At 37.7% G+C, this 16,417-nt stretch overlaps 1 protein-coding gene across 2 annotated transcripts in view; it reads right to left on the bottom strand.

Moving 5' to 3' along the window:
* AFF4 (AF4/FMR2 family member 4) overlaps positions 1-16,417 on the bottom strand; it is a 71,176-nt gene that overhangs the window by 21,018 nt on the left and 33,741 nt on the right. For both annotated transcript variants that reach the window (XM_036281723.1, XM_036281720.1), the window contains exons 6-11: positions 10,865-10,901; positions 8,977-9,025; positions 6,972-7,026; positions 6,257-6,294; positions 5,668-5,830; positions 4,078-4,995 (exon numbers count right to left, since the gene is read on the bottom strand). In XM_036281723.1, the coding sequence (XP_036137616.1) occupies positions 4,078-4,995; positions 5,668-5,830; positions 6,257-6,294; positions 6,972-7,026; positions 8,977-9,025; positions 10,865-10,901 (1,260 nt within the window). The remainder of the gene's footprint in view (positions 1-4,077; positions 4,996-5,667; positions 5,831-6,256; positions 6,295-6,971; positions 7,027-8,976; positions 9,026-10,864; positions 10,902-16,417) is intronic.

The following is a 16,417-nucleotide window of genomic DNA, read 5'->3' as shown; positions in this document are numbered from 1 at the left end:
CTAACCGCTGAGCAAAACCGGCCAGGGTTTCCTATAGTCTTTTAGATGACATCTTTTCAAACTAATGATTTCAGGGGGTGAGGGGGGAATTATAATTAAAATATAATTCACATACCATAAAATTCAGTCTTTAGAAGTACACAGTTCAATGGCTTTTAGAATATTCCCAAAGAATTGTGCAACTATTGCCAGAACCAATTTTAGACCATTTTCATCTTAAAAAGACACCCTGGCCCTGGCCAGTTTTGTTCAGCGGTTAGAGCGTCGGCCTGCGGTCCAGAGAGACCTGGGTTCGGTTCCCACTAAGGGCGCATACCTCAGTTGCAGTTTGTCCCCGGCCCTGGTTGGTTGTGTGGGTGGCAGCCACTCGATGTGTCCCTTTCACGTCAATGTCTCTCTCTCTCTCTGTCTCTCTCTCTCTCCCCCTCCCACTCTGTCTGAACAAAAAATGGAAAAATGTCCTCAGGTGAGGATAAAAAAAAAATAGTAATAAAATAAAACAAAATAAAAATTCTAATTCCTTCACATCTTCCACACTTGTTACTGTCTATCTTTTTATTATAAGCTGAGCCTAAATAATTTTTGAAAAACTGTTTTTGCTAAAACAAAAGCTATGGGCACATGTATAATTGCCAATGATACTTTCCTGGGTGAATCTAAGTTTTCCTATTTGATATTTGCTTTAAATATCAAGGCACAAGACTGCAAACATGACAGCATAACAAAAGAATCTGTTCCCCTACACCAGCAATTTTCAACCAGTGTGCAGCAAAAAATTTTAAAACATACAATACCTGGCTAATCAGGGGCACTGACCTCTTTTGCCCTAGATTGTAAAGTAAAAAAAAAAAGACAACAGCCAACAGAACAATAGCCGCCAAACACAAATAAATAAAAATTATACCTATTTTTTTGGGCAGATTGGCAAAAAAATATATTCTTTTGGTATGCCACAGAATTTTAGTAATTAGTTTACGTGTACCATGAGATGAAAAAAGTTGAAAATCACTATTCTACACAAATGATTAAAGATGAACACATTGAAAACATGAGAAAAAGGAGTCTACATCCCTCATTACCCTTGGTTGGGTCTCCTCTCAGTATCATCTGTTTTATCTTTAGGAACTGCTTGACAATTTTACCAAAGCCAACAATATCAAAAGTCATCATCAAGTTTCCTGGTGTTCAGAGGCATGGAAACATGGAACAATCTCACAATCTCAGAGGAAAGGGGAATGGGGTTGGGAAGAGATTAACCAAATAATTTATATGCATTAACCATGAACACAGACAATAGGGCAATGAAGGCCTGGGGCAGTGTGGAAACCAGGTAGAGGGGGACAATGGGGGTAAAAGGGGAGGGCATCTATAATACTCTCAACAATAAAAATTTTTAAAAATTTTCCTGGTGTTATATTTTTATAATTTTTAGAGAGAGAGAGGAAGGGTCAGGGAGACAGAAAAATCGATGTGAGGGCAGAACATAGATCGACTGCCTCCTGTGCACCCCCTACAGGGGATTGAGCCCAAAAACCCAGGCATGTGCCCTGACGGGGAATTGAAACAGCAACCCTTTGATGCACAGGATGATGACCAACTGAGACAAACCGGCCAGGGCTGACTTACAAATATTGATATAGAAAACTTGGGAGGAATATATACAAGGGAGATGTAAGGCAGGGAAGGAGATATGGGGTACTTCTTTTAGAGGAAAGAGATATTTTCTTGTAAGTAGTATCTTTTTAAACAAAAGAGTAAAAAGGCTGGTGTGGCTCAGTTAGTTTAGCACCAAAAGATTGCTGGTTCATCAGCCTGTGAACTGAAGGGTCCAGGGTTTGATTCCCAGTCAAGGGCACATACCTCTCTTTTACTCTCTAAAAAAAAAAAAAAAAAGTCAATGGAAAATATATCCTCGAGTGAGGATTAACAAAAATAAAAGTACTTGCCCTGGTTGGTTTGGCTCAGCATTTAGAGCATTAACTGATGGACCAAAAGGACTTGGGTTCGATTCCTGGTCAAGGGCATGAACCTGAGCTGCAGGTTTGATCTCTGGCCCCGGTCGTGTGGGAGGCACCCAGTTGATGCATCTCTCTCACATCGATGTTTCTCTCTCTTTCTCTCCCTTCCATTCTATCTAAAGACGATCAATGGAAAAATATCCTTGGGTGAGGATTAAAAACAAAACATGTAATACTTGATAGGCACAAAAGGACCATCTTATTATTCCATACCTTAGTTTTCTAAAAAACACAGTCTATCATATACAAGCTCTTATTTCATGTAATTCTATGAATTAAGTCCCATACATGTCCAACAATCCAAGGCTGTGGACTATAGGAGCCAGAAGCCCTAAACAGCTTACTAGTTGAATAAAGCATCCCTACACTACAATAATGGAAACTCATTAGCTATAGCACTGAAAGTAGTAAGCTTCAGTTTTCTAGAAATTCAAATTTAAAAAAATCTTCAATTAGGCCTGGATGGTTTGGCTAAGCAGTTAGAGCATCAGCCTGCGGACCAAAGAGTGGAGGGTTCAATTCCGGTCAAGGGCATGTACCTTAGTTGTGGTTGGGTCCCAGGCCCTGTTTGGGGTTGTGCAGGAGGCAGCCAATCAATATGTCTCTCTCACATCGATGATTCTCTCCCCTCCCCCCCTTTTCCCCTCCTTCCCTCCTATTCTATCTGAAGATAAATGGAAAAATACCCTTGGTTGAAGATTAAAAAATCTTCAACTTATGAAGATACCAAAGAAAGTAAGGAGAGACAAGTATTATTCTAGTTTGTCCAAATATATCTCATCATCTGCATAAGAAAAAAGAGAAAAAACCTCTAGTTCACTTCATTTTAAGAAAATGCTGTATTCTTCCTATCCTCCTATGTGAAATTCTCAAGGTCAATTGGGATTGAGGTTTTGTTCTGAGACCACCTGGTACCTATCTGTTCACCTGCTCACACTTTGTCTTTTACACTCATATTCACATCTATGTTTCAGGAAATTACACTGTTCTTTAAAACAGATTATTAAAATTTACTATGCTCTAAAAAATTCCTCACTAGAACTAAAAAGATCAGGCTGTTCTTCTCAGAGAATTTCCATCTAAATATGTAAGTTCTTCAGTTCTTTACATTGTGTGTCTATTATCCTCCAATCAAAGACATCCATGAGTTTTCACATTTCCTGGGTTGACTAAAAAAAGTTGACCTTAAATATATATACCAAACTTCATTTCTAAATTCAAATTATCTTGGAAGTATTTAGAGATGAGAGCTTATGTGCCAGCAGATGTCTTTAGTTCTAAAGTTGCAGATATGGGTGCTCAAAAAGGAAAAAGAGCTGAGCATAGTTATGTACAGTGGATTGGTGAAATTCTTAAGGAAATGTTAAAATCAGTGGGACAATTTTAAGCTGGAATTAGTCATTTAAAAAGTGCAACTTGGCCCTGGCCAGTTTGTCTCAACCAGAGGACCGAAGGGCCACAGGTTCGCTTCCCAGTCAAGGGCACATACCTGGGTTGCGGGTTTGATCCTGATCCCTGGCCCCAATAGGGGATCACATTGGAGGCAACCAATCCATGTGTCTCTCTCACATCAATGTCTCTTTCCCCCCTTCCCTCCTTTCCACTTTATCTAAAAAAATTCAATGGAAAAATATCCTTGGGTGAGGATTAACAAAAAAATAAAAAGTGCAACTTGGTCTGAAGTATAAGAAAGAAGTGTGACAATCTGTAGAGTACATATCCCAACGAAAGACGTTTCAAACCAAAATCTGAAGAATGCTGTGAAGGATAGTTTGCAATCTCTGCTTCACTATCACCTCTACACTGGCCAGCACACACTGTGAACAGAAGCACGGGCTCATTTCTGACCTGGTTAGAAACTATGCTGCTTTACCAAAGGAGACAGGCAGAGGCACAGTGGTCTTTAGGAGACTGTTCAGTGTGTAGCCTTCAACTGGGCCTTGGGCTCACCCTCTAGTTCCCTCATAGCTATGATTCAACTAGTTATTTTTGGCTGAGATTTCCAATGCATTTCAGATTCTGATGTTTAAAAACAAAAACAACAAAACCCTTTACAAACCTTATGTTTCCTCTTGCCTTTGTTGGAAACTTTTTCTGAGGCTTGTTTCTGAGCCTCTCTTGTGTGCTTCTCTGGCACATTTTTCTTTTCCCCTTTGGGTGGCTCTGTTTCTTTGTAAGGCTTTCCTGGTATTCTAGTCAAGAGATTCAGGTCAATCTTCACAATAAGTGGATACCTGTCATCAGGCTCACTAAGGGGTGAAAGAAGTTCCTTCTCTTCCATAGGAGAGAACATTCGTTGCCGAAAAAAGCTATCTTCTTCCTCCACTGAGGAGGGTTTAATGGGAGTCCTATTACTCTCAGGGTACTTAGGAGTTTGTGAGGAAGGAGGAAGGCTCTCGCTTTCATCCGAATCTGAGGATGAGGTATCTGTTTCTATGATTTCCCTTGATTTCTGGGAAGATTTACTTGTTGACTTGTATTTCTTTTTCTCTGCTGAAGGGCGAGGGGAAGATTTGGACTCCTTTTTTATGTTGGGTTTCCTTGAGCCTTTGGTGGCTGCTTTATGTCTGCTGGAGGGCATGCTGGTAGTCATGTCTACAGGGGTTTCACTTTCTATTTTCAAGCCTCCTCGGGGCTCTTCAGCAGCTGCCTTCTCCACCTTTTTGGGTTGTTTTTTGCCTACAGTTCTCCTCTGTGTTGTACTGTCACTCTGTGCAGGAGACTTCTGCCTCCCACGCCCACTTTCTGATCCCTTTTGAGCAGTTTTGGAGTCTCGTCCAGGAGTAGCGGAACTTGTTTCTTTGGGTCCACCTGGATCAGTGTAGTTATTCCCAGTGCCCTGTTCTCTGCCTTCCTTTTTATAGCCTTGAGATGATGGGATGTTACTGTCCACAGAAGAAGCTGGTGACACTTTATGTGGATTCACTTTATTCAACCAATTATCAAGTTGCCATTTGTTTGTTGGTGGTGGTTCAGGCTGAAAGAGAAATAAGTATGCTTTTTTAAATACTGAAGCTTTCTCTCTCCTTTACAATCTCAGGAAGAGGAAAAACTCAATGCTTAATGCCACAAAGGTTATTTGTTTTTCATAGTTCTGACTGAACTGAAGCAAAGGGCTGAATACTATTAAGTCTAATCACTTGAATGAGAAGACAGAAACAAGCTTAATGTTATATATGGCCTTTAAATATTAAATATTCCTGTCAGAAATCCATCTTTAAAAGCAAAAATTTAAAAGACCATATAAGTATCCAGAAAGTAAACAAATGATGTAGGTACCACTAGAGATTTTTAATCACATTTTATCAACCTACAGTAAAATTATACTATAAGACTCGTTTTTATCCACAATAACTAAATAATATAAATTACCATGTTAAGACACAAAAATAAAGCCCAAACAAAAAAATCCAATATTTTCATGACCTGAACTATAAGCTCAAGTAGTTCCTAATCTAGACCAAATGTTTGCTCAAATAATAAGAAAACCAAAGTACCTAGTTTTCCTCCAAGATACATAGTTCAATTTCTTTTTGTCAGAATATGTAACTTTCTTCCTTTCACCTTATATATTTGAATCAGGTTTCAAATGGCCATCACCAGGGGCCTCGAGAAGGGCTCTAGAAGGTACCCCCTGCCTCCCTCTCACCTCAGGAGATGCACTCTGAGAGGGCTCATTCGCCTCACTGTCACTGGAACTAGTTTCACTCTCTGAGTCAGATCCAGAGCTGCTTTCAGATCCACTGTGGCTGCTAGAATCATCCCTGGAGTTATCTGCTCCTTCACTATTATGGTGTGAAGGTTCAGAGTTACTAAAAGAGAAAAAAAATACAAATGGACAAAAGTTTCTTTTTTTAAAAACTACAATGACAACAGAAAAACATTCAAATCTGACAACCAATTTTAAGAAATAAAAGAATGGCCCTGATGGGTCTGGCTTAGCAGTTAGAGCATCGGCCCAAGGACCGAATGGCTGTGGGTGCAATCTCCGATCAAGGGCACGTACCTGGGTTGCAGGTTTGATCCCCAATCCCAGCTGGGGCGTGTGCAGGAGGCAACCAATCGATGTGTCTCTCTCACATCGATGTCTCTGTCTCTCTCTCTCTTTCTCCCTCCCAACCCTCCTTCCCTTCCTTCCACTCTACCTAAAAAAAAAAAAATATATATATATATATCAATGGAAAAATATCCTCCATAAGGATTAACAAAAACATATTTAAAAATAAAAGAATGCCTACCTTCCTGGTGTACTCCTTGGCATTGTCTTATCACAATCCTAAAATTAAAACATGAAAGGAAATCTGTGAATGAATAAATAGCACCCCTTCAGCTTAATGTGAACAATATCTGAACGTTTCATAAAAAATCTTGTTTCTCTAATGTATGCATCAATGTTTACTTGGCACAACAAACTGTTTTAACCTAAAGAATAATTGCCAGGATAAGATGAAAAGCTTTGTTAATAGTTCTTGTCAACAATCTCATGAGTATGTTCTGATCAATGATAAGTATTAAGAAAAGGCCAACTTTTTGCCTGGGCAGCATGGGTCAATTGCTTGGAGCATCATCCCACACACCAAAAGTTTGCAGGTTCTATTCCCAGTCACAGCACATGCCTAGGCTTCGGGTTTGATCCCCAGTTGAAGCATGTATGGGAGACAATTGATGTTTCTCTCTCTCTTTCTCTAAAATCAATTAAAACATATTCTTGGTTGAGGATTTTTATTTTAAACTGTTTTTTAAAGAAAATGCTTATTTTTTAAAAGTAAAAAAAAAAAAAAGGAGGTTTAAAGACAGAGCAGAACAATACAACAGTCCTATGTTGAAAAGCAGGCATTAACTTATTTTAAATAACTGGATCATAAATGTATTCTTCAATTATAATTCTTTTATAAAAAACAATCAAAACAAATACTGTATGAGACTGGCAAGATCATGTAGTAGTAGACCCACCTGTTCCCCATCGCTGTCTTCACTGCTGCTTAGCTTTAAGTCATCTTTTAACATACTAGAGGGAAAAGGCAGAAAAGGTTATTATTTTTGGAACAGTTTATCACGGCATACCAGAGTATTAAATATCTACTAAAAATTCTAGAAATAATCACTGTGGTAGCCAAAGATTCAATTGAAAAATAAAGAATCAGTAAGTCTTAATTAGGCTAGTTTGCTTCACATTCAGAGTAAAAATGGAGAAATAAGAAATTTAAAATTTCAGAAACTCCAACTTTTTCATAAATAAAATATTCATTTTTCTTTTTGAATTACACAAAAACCACCTTCTAGAAACTCTTAACTCATTTTTGTTATTGCTAATTTTTCTTTAATTACATACACACATTAATTATTAAAATAAATTACCATACTCATACCCGAAAGTCCACTAGAGAGATATAACTACTAAAAAGAGAGAAGATAAAATAAAAGCATCAGCAATTCTCTTTCATTGTCCCCAATGTTCCATGAAGAGATTTGTACAACTGGGTAATTGTGAAAACCAGAACACAAAGTCAAAGTTGTAGTGCATAAATGCCTCACTATGAAATGTGAGTGCCCTGTATAGAAGTAACGATTATGGGTAAGAAACTTGGCTATACCACAGAAATGACCATGTGTGTGTATTAATAAACTCCAGGGTCCAAATCTTTCTTGATCAAAATTCAAATCAATTTACAAGAGGACATGTTTTTCTTAAGGCCATAATATCAAAATTAAAATTAAAATCAGAATAACCATAAAACACTCCTTGTCTTTTTACAGAAGATGAAAAGTTAATACATAGCTTAGGGAGAACTACAAGTAGAAAAAATTTAATTTCTCATTACCAGTAGTTCCATAACGTTTCCTCTTAAAATTTCATGTCAGTCTGCAATCAGTGTGAGAAAAATTTTCACTCGAGTCTACTTACACTTTCCCCTCAAAGCTTTACATGAGTTTCTAAATCTGACCCCAAATTCTGAGTGTCACATAAAAAAATCACATTGAAACAAAGTAACCAGATGGTTATAGAATTATGGTGTTTTAAGGCTGGTCCAATTAAGTGGAACAGAAAAAAAAGAGTTTTCTTTTAGACAAGGGCTTAGTGCATCTCTATGACCAATTTCCTGTAAGCAAATAACTTATTTTGAATTGACCTCAGCCCTTATGATTTAATAATGAAGCTCAGTAAACCTGTTTACACATGTGAATATGTCAAAGCTTTTACCAGACTACTCAAGGTCCTGCCTGCTTTTCCCTCAGCAATGAAAGTGATATGCACATTTATGGTAGGCTCCCATTAGTTCTTTGCATATGAATAAATATGATAAATAGGAACATAATTTGAATTCTTCAGCAACGAAGTAGGACTTGTTATTCATATATTTGCATTCTCACTCATATCTTTCTATGGTCATCTAAAGAGACTGAGGTTATTAGTATAAACTGTGGTTATGGCATAGGACAGGCACTATTTCTGGCCACAGTTTCTTTAGAATTTTGTTTTATTCACTGAGATGACTTGTGGTCTTGGGAATTCAGGAGTTCATTCTTTAATCAGGAATTTATTATCATATAATACGCTACCACATTAAATTTGTATGTATTCTCCAGATTCTACCAACAAAATGAAAAGTAAGGAAACTTAATAGCAGAGGTAAACAAACTATGGCCCAAAAGCCAAATTCATATCACTACTTATTTATAAAGAAAGTTTTATTGGAATGCAGCCATAGACTATGGTCAGACACGCATGGTCTATGGAAGCTATCATGCTATGATGATGGCAGAGCTGAACAGTTGGGGCAGAGACCACTTGGTAAATACCTAAATATTTCACTATCTGACCCTTTACATAAAAGTTTGCCTACCCGCCTTAAAAGATCAAGCACATATTTCTAAGCATTGTTCTAAATATCCAGATACTACATGTAGACATTTAGCAAAAAAGACAAACATTAAACTCATTAAGCAATAAACTTACGATTTAGACTGATGCCCATTTGAGGTTTTAGAAGAAGGATTGTATCTTTCTATAATAAAAAGAATGCAGAAATCAGCAACTGAAGCAGGGCTATTTAGATGGTAAAATATCTATCAATATACCCTCAAGGAAATATAAATCAAAACGATGATACAGCCCTGGCCAGTGTGGCTCAGTTGGTTGAGCACTGTCACATGCACCAGAAGGTTGCCAGTTCAATTCCTGGTCAGGGCACATGCCTGGGTTACAGGCTTGATCCTGGGTAGAGGGCGTGCAGGAGGCAACCGATTGATGTTTCACTCTCACCTTGATGTTTCTCTCTCTCTCTCTTTCCCTCTCCCTCTCCCCCCCCAAAAAAAAATCAATAAAAACATATTTAAAAAATGACGATATATAATTCTTCATTCAAATTTGGAACACTTTAAAGTCTGATAATATGAGATACTGGTGGAAACAGGCAAGCGCATATGCTGTTCGCAGAACTATAAACTCAGGCAATCTTTTTGGAGGGCAATCCGGTAATGTTATCTAATCAATTCTGTTAAATGCACATATCTACTGACTTAGCAATTATAATAAAAGGAATTTACCTTACATGTATATCTGGAGGAATACATAAACAAACACACATATAGATGTTTATTATAGTACAGTTTGTAACAGCAAAATCTAGAAACAAATGTCCATCAAGAAGGGACTAGTTAAACAAATTATGGTGCTTTCATATATTATAACATAATTCTAATGCTAAAAAGAATGAGCTAGAGCTTTATACTGATACAAAAACAGCTCTAAAATAAATTAAGTGAACAATACAGGTATAAAGAGTAGGTGTAGCTTATGATCCAATATGCCAATAGTTGGCTTTGGGGAGAGAGAATGAGGCTGGAGAGTAGAAGAATGAGACATTCTTAAAAGATTTTTAAGAGAGAAAATGTAAACTCTCTGGTTTATAAGCTAGCTATTTCTGTATATTCACAATGTCAGGTCCTTTTTTCCTATGACTACTGCTTTAATGCAGAAGTAAGAAATGGATATATAAATCAAGTTTGTTAATATTAAAAGGGTTATTCTTCTAGTTTTGTCTTTAAGATCACTATAGGTAACACACTACCTTACTTAAATCTACTTTACTTAAGAAGGTATTGTTGCCCTGGCCGGTTTGGCTCAGCGGCTGGAGCACTGGCCTGCGGACCAGAGAGTCCCAGGTTCAGTTCCCGCTGGGGCAAGTACCAAAAAAAAAAAAAGAGAAGGTATTGTCTTGGCAAAAGAGAACACTTATTTTGTTACAGAGCTATATAATAAAGCCTAGACATTTGCTATAGTTCCTGGTCTTACTGCTACCCTTACCACTATCAATTTGTACAACCATCAGGTCTTTGGACAATGCTTGAATTTCCTAAAGCTATCTCCCCCTCAAGTTCCTCTGAGAGGCCAAGAGAGTGGAGGTGGAGGGGGATTATGTAACAGATAGCAGACTTTCTTCCTAGGCCAAAAAAAAATAAATAAATATACAAAAAGGAAGAGAAAGGCCATTGTGAGCTACAGTGACCCCTTCCTATCTGGAGTTCAGCTATGACAGAACAAAGTATCGTCATGAAGGAGATGGAAAGACAGAATGGAATGGCTCTTGGGTTTATAAGGCGCAAATCAAATTGAATTCATGAACTTTGTAGTTCAAATACTTAATAATAAAAATAGTTGATTTTGATCTCCAATAATATACAATTCTTCATTTCTTAAGCAATCAAGATTCAACTGAACCCATTACTATTTATCAGATCATAAAAACTGGGATAAAACACACAAAAAAATTATTAAAGCAATATATGATGTGACCACGAGAAATGAAATGTTTAAGAAAACCAAGAGGAAACAAAATACTCACTTTGTTCTCCAGGGCCAAAGTTGGACTGCTGAGACTCCTACAATAAATGGGACATATATTATACGGTAACATTAAGTGAAAAATTTCATTAGCAAAAAATGCTTCAAATTAAATTATTCAATTCCAGCTAATTCAATGAAAAATTATGTTGAGTTCCTAAAAACACATAAAAGAAACACAAAAGAATTTAATGATTCCACCTGATCAGCCTCAGCAATTATGTAGTCAATAATGGACTTTCCCAGAGCTTACTACAAAAAGCAAAAAGAAACCTAACAGTGTATCTTTTTTTTTTTAATCCTCACCCGAGGACATTTTTTGTACAGATAGAGTGGGAGGGAGAGAGAGGGAGGGAGAGAGGGAGGGAGAGAGGGAGGGAGGGAGAGAGAGAGAGAGAGAGAGAGAGAAACATCGACGTGAAAGGGACACATCGAGTGGCTGCCACCCACACGACCAACCAGGACCGGGGACAAACTGCAACCGAGGTACATGCCCTTAACGGGAACCGAACCAGGGTCTCTCCGAACCGCAGGCCGACGCTTTAACCGTTGAGCCAAACTGACCAGGGCTAACAGTGTATCTTTATCATTCATTTCTTTACAGCAGCATCCATGGTACTCATATCCTAATTTAAAGCCCTGGAAAAGCAAATGATTTATTTATTTATTTATTATTATTTTTTTATCCTCACCTGAGGACATTTTTCCATTTTTTTGTTCAGACAGAGCGGGAGGGGGAGAGAGAGAGAGGGAAACATCGGCGTGAAAGGGACACATCGAGTGGCTGCCATCCGCACGACCCAACCAGGGCCAGGGACAAACTGCAACCGAGGTACGTGCTCTTAGCGGGAACTGAACCCAGGTCTCTCTGGACCACAGGTTGACGCTCTAACCGCTGAGCCAACGTGGCCAGGGTGAAAAGCAAATGATTTAAATGTAAGATTCTTGGGCTTAAGAAAATGTTTAATTTTTTTAAGAAAAGGTAATACCAAAGACTGTATACTAGGGTGAAAATAGCTGTACAATGTATACAATCTCAAAATATACCACTTTTACAGACTAAAAAAAACCTACATGGCATTCCCATGTCACTGTACTTCCTCTCTCTGCTTCCAGAATCTTACAATTAGCAACTTGAAGAGACTGTCATATACTTATTTATAAGCCCTATACTAGCACAGTGCCTGGTATTCAGGAAGCATCAGTCAAAAGGAAGCCAAAATGCCACTGTCAGTGAAATATAAGTTTCCAAACTCAACTTTCATGATCAGAACAGGTGTTTCACATGTGTAAAGTGTCTGTTTTTCTAGGGTAAGTACACTATGTAGTACTGAAACTACACAAACATCCCTAAATTCCTATTTAAAATAATCACAATCTCCCTTTAATTACATATTATCTGTGAAAGAAAAATACGAACAGTATGAAAGCTAAAATATAGTTTTGCTATTAAAAAAAGTTATAACCTGCATCTGTGGTCAACTGATATTCAGCAAGGCTGCCAAGACACTCAATGGGGAAAGAGTACGTAGTCTTTTCAACAAATGGTGCTAGGACAACTGAACAGCTATATGCAAAAGAATGAAGTAGGATGCTTACTTCAGACAATATTTAAAAAACTAACTTAAGTAGAATCAAAGACCTAAATTTAATATCTAAAACTACAAAACTCTCCGAAGATAACGTAATGCCAAATCTTAACGACCTTAGATTTGGCAAAGGATTCTTACATATGACACCAAAAGCACAGGACACAAAACAAACAGATAAATTAGACATCATCAAAACTAAGAACTTTTGTTCTTTAAATGACACCATCAAGAAAGTGAAAAGACAACCCACAGAAGGAGGAGAAAATATTTGCAAATCATGTGTCTGATGAAACTGGTATCTATAATCTATAAGGAACTCTTACCACTTGATGATAAAAAGACAAATAACCCAATTCTCTTGGGTCCTAGCTTCCAAGACGACCAAGAAAAAAAGGAACAGCAGTCATATCAAAAAAGGCTACACACATGTGCAATCTATTTATTGCACCAACTGTACCCAATATGTGCCCAAGGACCTGGCCATTAAGAAATTTGTCATTCAGCCCAGCCAGTGTGGCTCAGTGGATTGAGCATTGTCCCATGGACTGAGAGGTCCTGGTTTGATTCCTGATCAGGGCACAAACCCGGGTTGCAGACTCAATCCCCAGTAGGAGGCAGGAGGCAGCCGATTGATGGTTCTCTCTCACATCTATGTTTCTCTCTCTTATCTCTTTCTCTTCTCCCTTCCTCTCTCTCTAAAAATCAATGCAAATGTATTTTTTTTTAAAAGAAATTTGTCATTCAAAACATGGTAGAGGCCTTAGCCATTAGAGACATTCCCAAAGTGAGTGTCTTTGATGCCTATGTGCTTCCCAAACTGTATGTAAAACTACATTACTGTGTGACTTGTGCCATTCATACCAAGGAAGTCAGGAATCATTCTTGTGAAATCTGGAAAAACCAAATGCCCCCACCCCGATTTTGACTTTCAAGTGCTGCCCCATGACCTCCACCAAGGTCCATGTAAGGAGATAATCCCTTAAGGACTGAAGAAAAGTTCTCTGGAAAAAAATAAAATGGAAATTATATTTAAAAGAGAGGTGAGGATTTTAAAAAGTGGGGGAGAGGTAATAGCTAAAGAGTAGGGAATTTCTTTTTGAGGTGATAAAAATGTTCTAAAATTGTAATGATAGTTATACTTCAAATGGGTGAATTGCATGATATGTGAATTATCTCTCAATGAGGCTATCATAAAAATCTATAAAGTAGTGCCCAAGAGGTCACGCCTGTGAATTGCATTAAAAATGAAAAGAATCCTCCATCTGCTTGAATTGCTAATTTACCTGATAAGTAGTCTAAAAATTAATAGCCTAAGCTTTTAAGCAATCTCTCTTTTCCCTAACATCTGACAATATAGTCAGCTAGTCACCACGTGCTACTGGATCCTTTTTCCAAAACATCTACTAAATGCAACACTATCTCCTTTCCATGCAAACTTCAGGTTCTCATCTTCTTTCATCTACAATGGCCATCTAATGGATCTACCTGACTCCAGTCTCTCTCCTTCACTCAACTACAGCCTCTAGCTAACCTTTCTACAGCCCAAGCCTTAGTATGTGACATCATTACTCTATTTTTCTTTTCTTTTCTTTTTAAGGAGGGAGGGAGTATGGGGAGAGAAGAAGAGGAAGAGAGAGAGAGAGGGAGAGAGAAACATCGATCTGTTGCTCCACCCATTCATGCATTCACTGGTCAATTTCTGCACGTACCCTGACCAGTGATTGAACCTGCACCCCTGGCATATAAGGACAAGGCTCCAACCCAGCTGCCTGGCCAGGGTTCTCCAATTTTTCATAGAGCCTCTAACAGATGAAACACAACTCTGGCATGATATTCATTCATACATCTAAGTACCAGAAAAACAGAGTAGGTAAAACAAGCAAGGGCCTTGTCCTCATGGAGCTTAACACCCATCTGAATAATGTCAATAACTATCTTTGCAACTACTCATGCAAATAAAGGTTAAAATGGCAATTGTGATAAGTATAAGGAAGGGCAAATACAAGCACAGTGTTATATAAAAACTTATAACTGTGTGTCTATGTAGGTACACATAGGAGAGTATGATTATATGAATGAATCTGCTCAAGAAGATGGGCAAAGGCTTCCCTGAATAAGTATCATTCAGGCTGAGATCTGAAGGATATGTAGGAAGTAAAACTGGGAAAGAAAGGGAAAGGTAAATGTTCAGGGTAGAAAGAAGAGTGGTGAGAAATGAGACTCAAGAATCTAAGATTATATAGTTGTAGACTTTACAGGCCATATTAAAGATTTGTGTGTGTGTGTGTGCGTGTGTGTGTGTGTGCAGTTTACTAAGCAGAAAATTTATACAGTAACAACTGCATATTATGAAAATCAGCCTTGCTATTAAGATGTGGAGAACAGCTCTAGCCGTTTTGGCTCAGGGTGTTAGAGCAATGGCCTGCAGACTGAAGGGTCACAGGTTCGATTCTCAGTCAAGGGCACACACCTGGGTTTCTGCAGGTTTGATCCCTGGCCCTGGTCAGGGTCGTGTGGGAGACAACCAATCGATGACTTTCTCTCACATCGATGTCTCTCTCTCTCCCTCTTTCCCACTCCATCTAAAAAAATTAAAAAATTTTAAACAAACAAACAAACAATGGAAAAATATCCTCGGGTGAGACTTAAAACAACAAAAAAGATAAAAAAGAAGTGGAGAATAGCTTTGAAAAAAAGAAAGAAAGACATCAATTAGGAGATTACTGCGGTGGTCCAAGTAGGAGAGAACTACAGCTGAAACAAACTGGTGTTCAAGCTTTTTTTTTTTTTTTTTTTATCCTCACCCGAGGACATCTTTCCATTTTTTGTTCAGGTAGAGTGGGAGGGAGAGAAAGGAAAAGAGAAAGAGAGAGAAACATCGACGTGAAAGGGACACATCGAGTTGTTGCCACCCACACAACCAACCAGGGCCGGGGACAAACCGCAACCAAGGTATGTACGTGCCCCTAGTGGGAACCGAACCCAGGTCTCTCAGGACCGCAGGCCAATGCTCTAACTGCTGAACCAAACAGGCCAGGGCTGTTCAAGCTTTTTTGATCATGCATTCCCCATCACTAAGAAATTTTTGCATTTTTATCTCCAATATAGGTACAGTTGACCCTTGAACAACATAGGTTTGAACTACATGGGTCCACTTAATTCGCATATTGGAAAAAATCCTCATATAAGGGTCAACTGTATATTTTATTTATTATCTGATATATAATCAAATTATTGAAAATTTAAAGAGCTCAGATAAAGTGAAATAAATATTTTAGATTAATTTTAAAATTATATTTAATAATGACAATAATACTTTTCTTGCACACAAAAAATAATGCTTCAAAGGTTTAACACTAACATTGGCTTATTGAGGGGCAGGGATAAGTAGAAGAGGATAAAAGGGAAAAAAATGGTGATGGAAGATTTGACTTTGGGTGGTGAACACACAATGCAATAATGTATTATAGAAACACACACTTTAAACATATAATTAAATTCATCAGTGTAACTCCAATAAATTCAATAAAGATCTTTTGAAAGTTGCTTATTTTGATGTTTGGCTTCATTGGATATTACAAAGACACTACTACACAAATAAAAGAATTGCTATACTTTCTAGTCATGATAACAAATTTCAATCCTATACCTTAATTATGCAAAGATTTCTATTGAAATTGAGCTAGTGGATTTCCAATGTTCACTGATATAAATCTGTTTTTCTGAAAAATGATTCCATTTTAATATTTTTAGCAAATAGGTTCAAAACCCACTGAATTTAGAAAATTATGTTTCCATATCTTTAACGTTTGTACATATAAAGTCATCACAGTTTTTGTCAACAATAAAAAATATATAGTAATGACATTCATTGTTAAAACATCATCTCTACCCTGAAAGGACAAGAGGGTGTAATTCATTATTAAAAAAAAAAAAGTATGTATGAAGCCCTGGCCAGTTTG

The sequence above is a fragment of the Molossus molossus genome, unplaced genomic scaffold (genome assembly GCF_014108415.1).
Source record: "Molossus molossus isolate mMolMol1 unplaced genomic scaffold, mMolMol1.p scaffold_m16_p_4, whole genome shotgun sequence".
NCBI lineage: Eukaryota > Metazoa > Chordata > Mammalia > Chiroptera > Molossidae > Molossus > Molossus molossus.
Note: the sequence above shows the minus strand (reverse complement) of the source record. Positions and strands in the feature narration are given on the sequence as shown.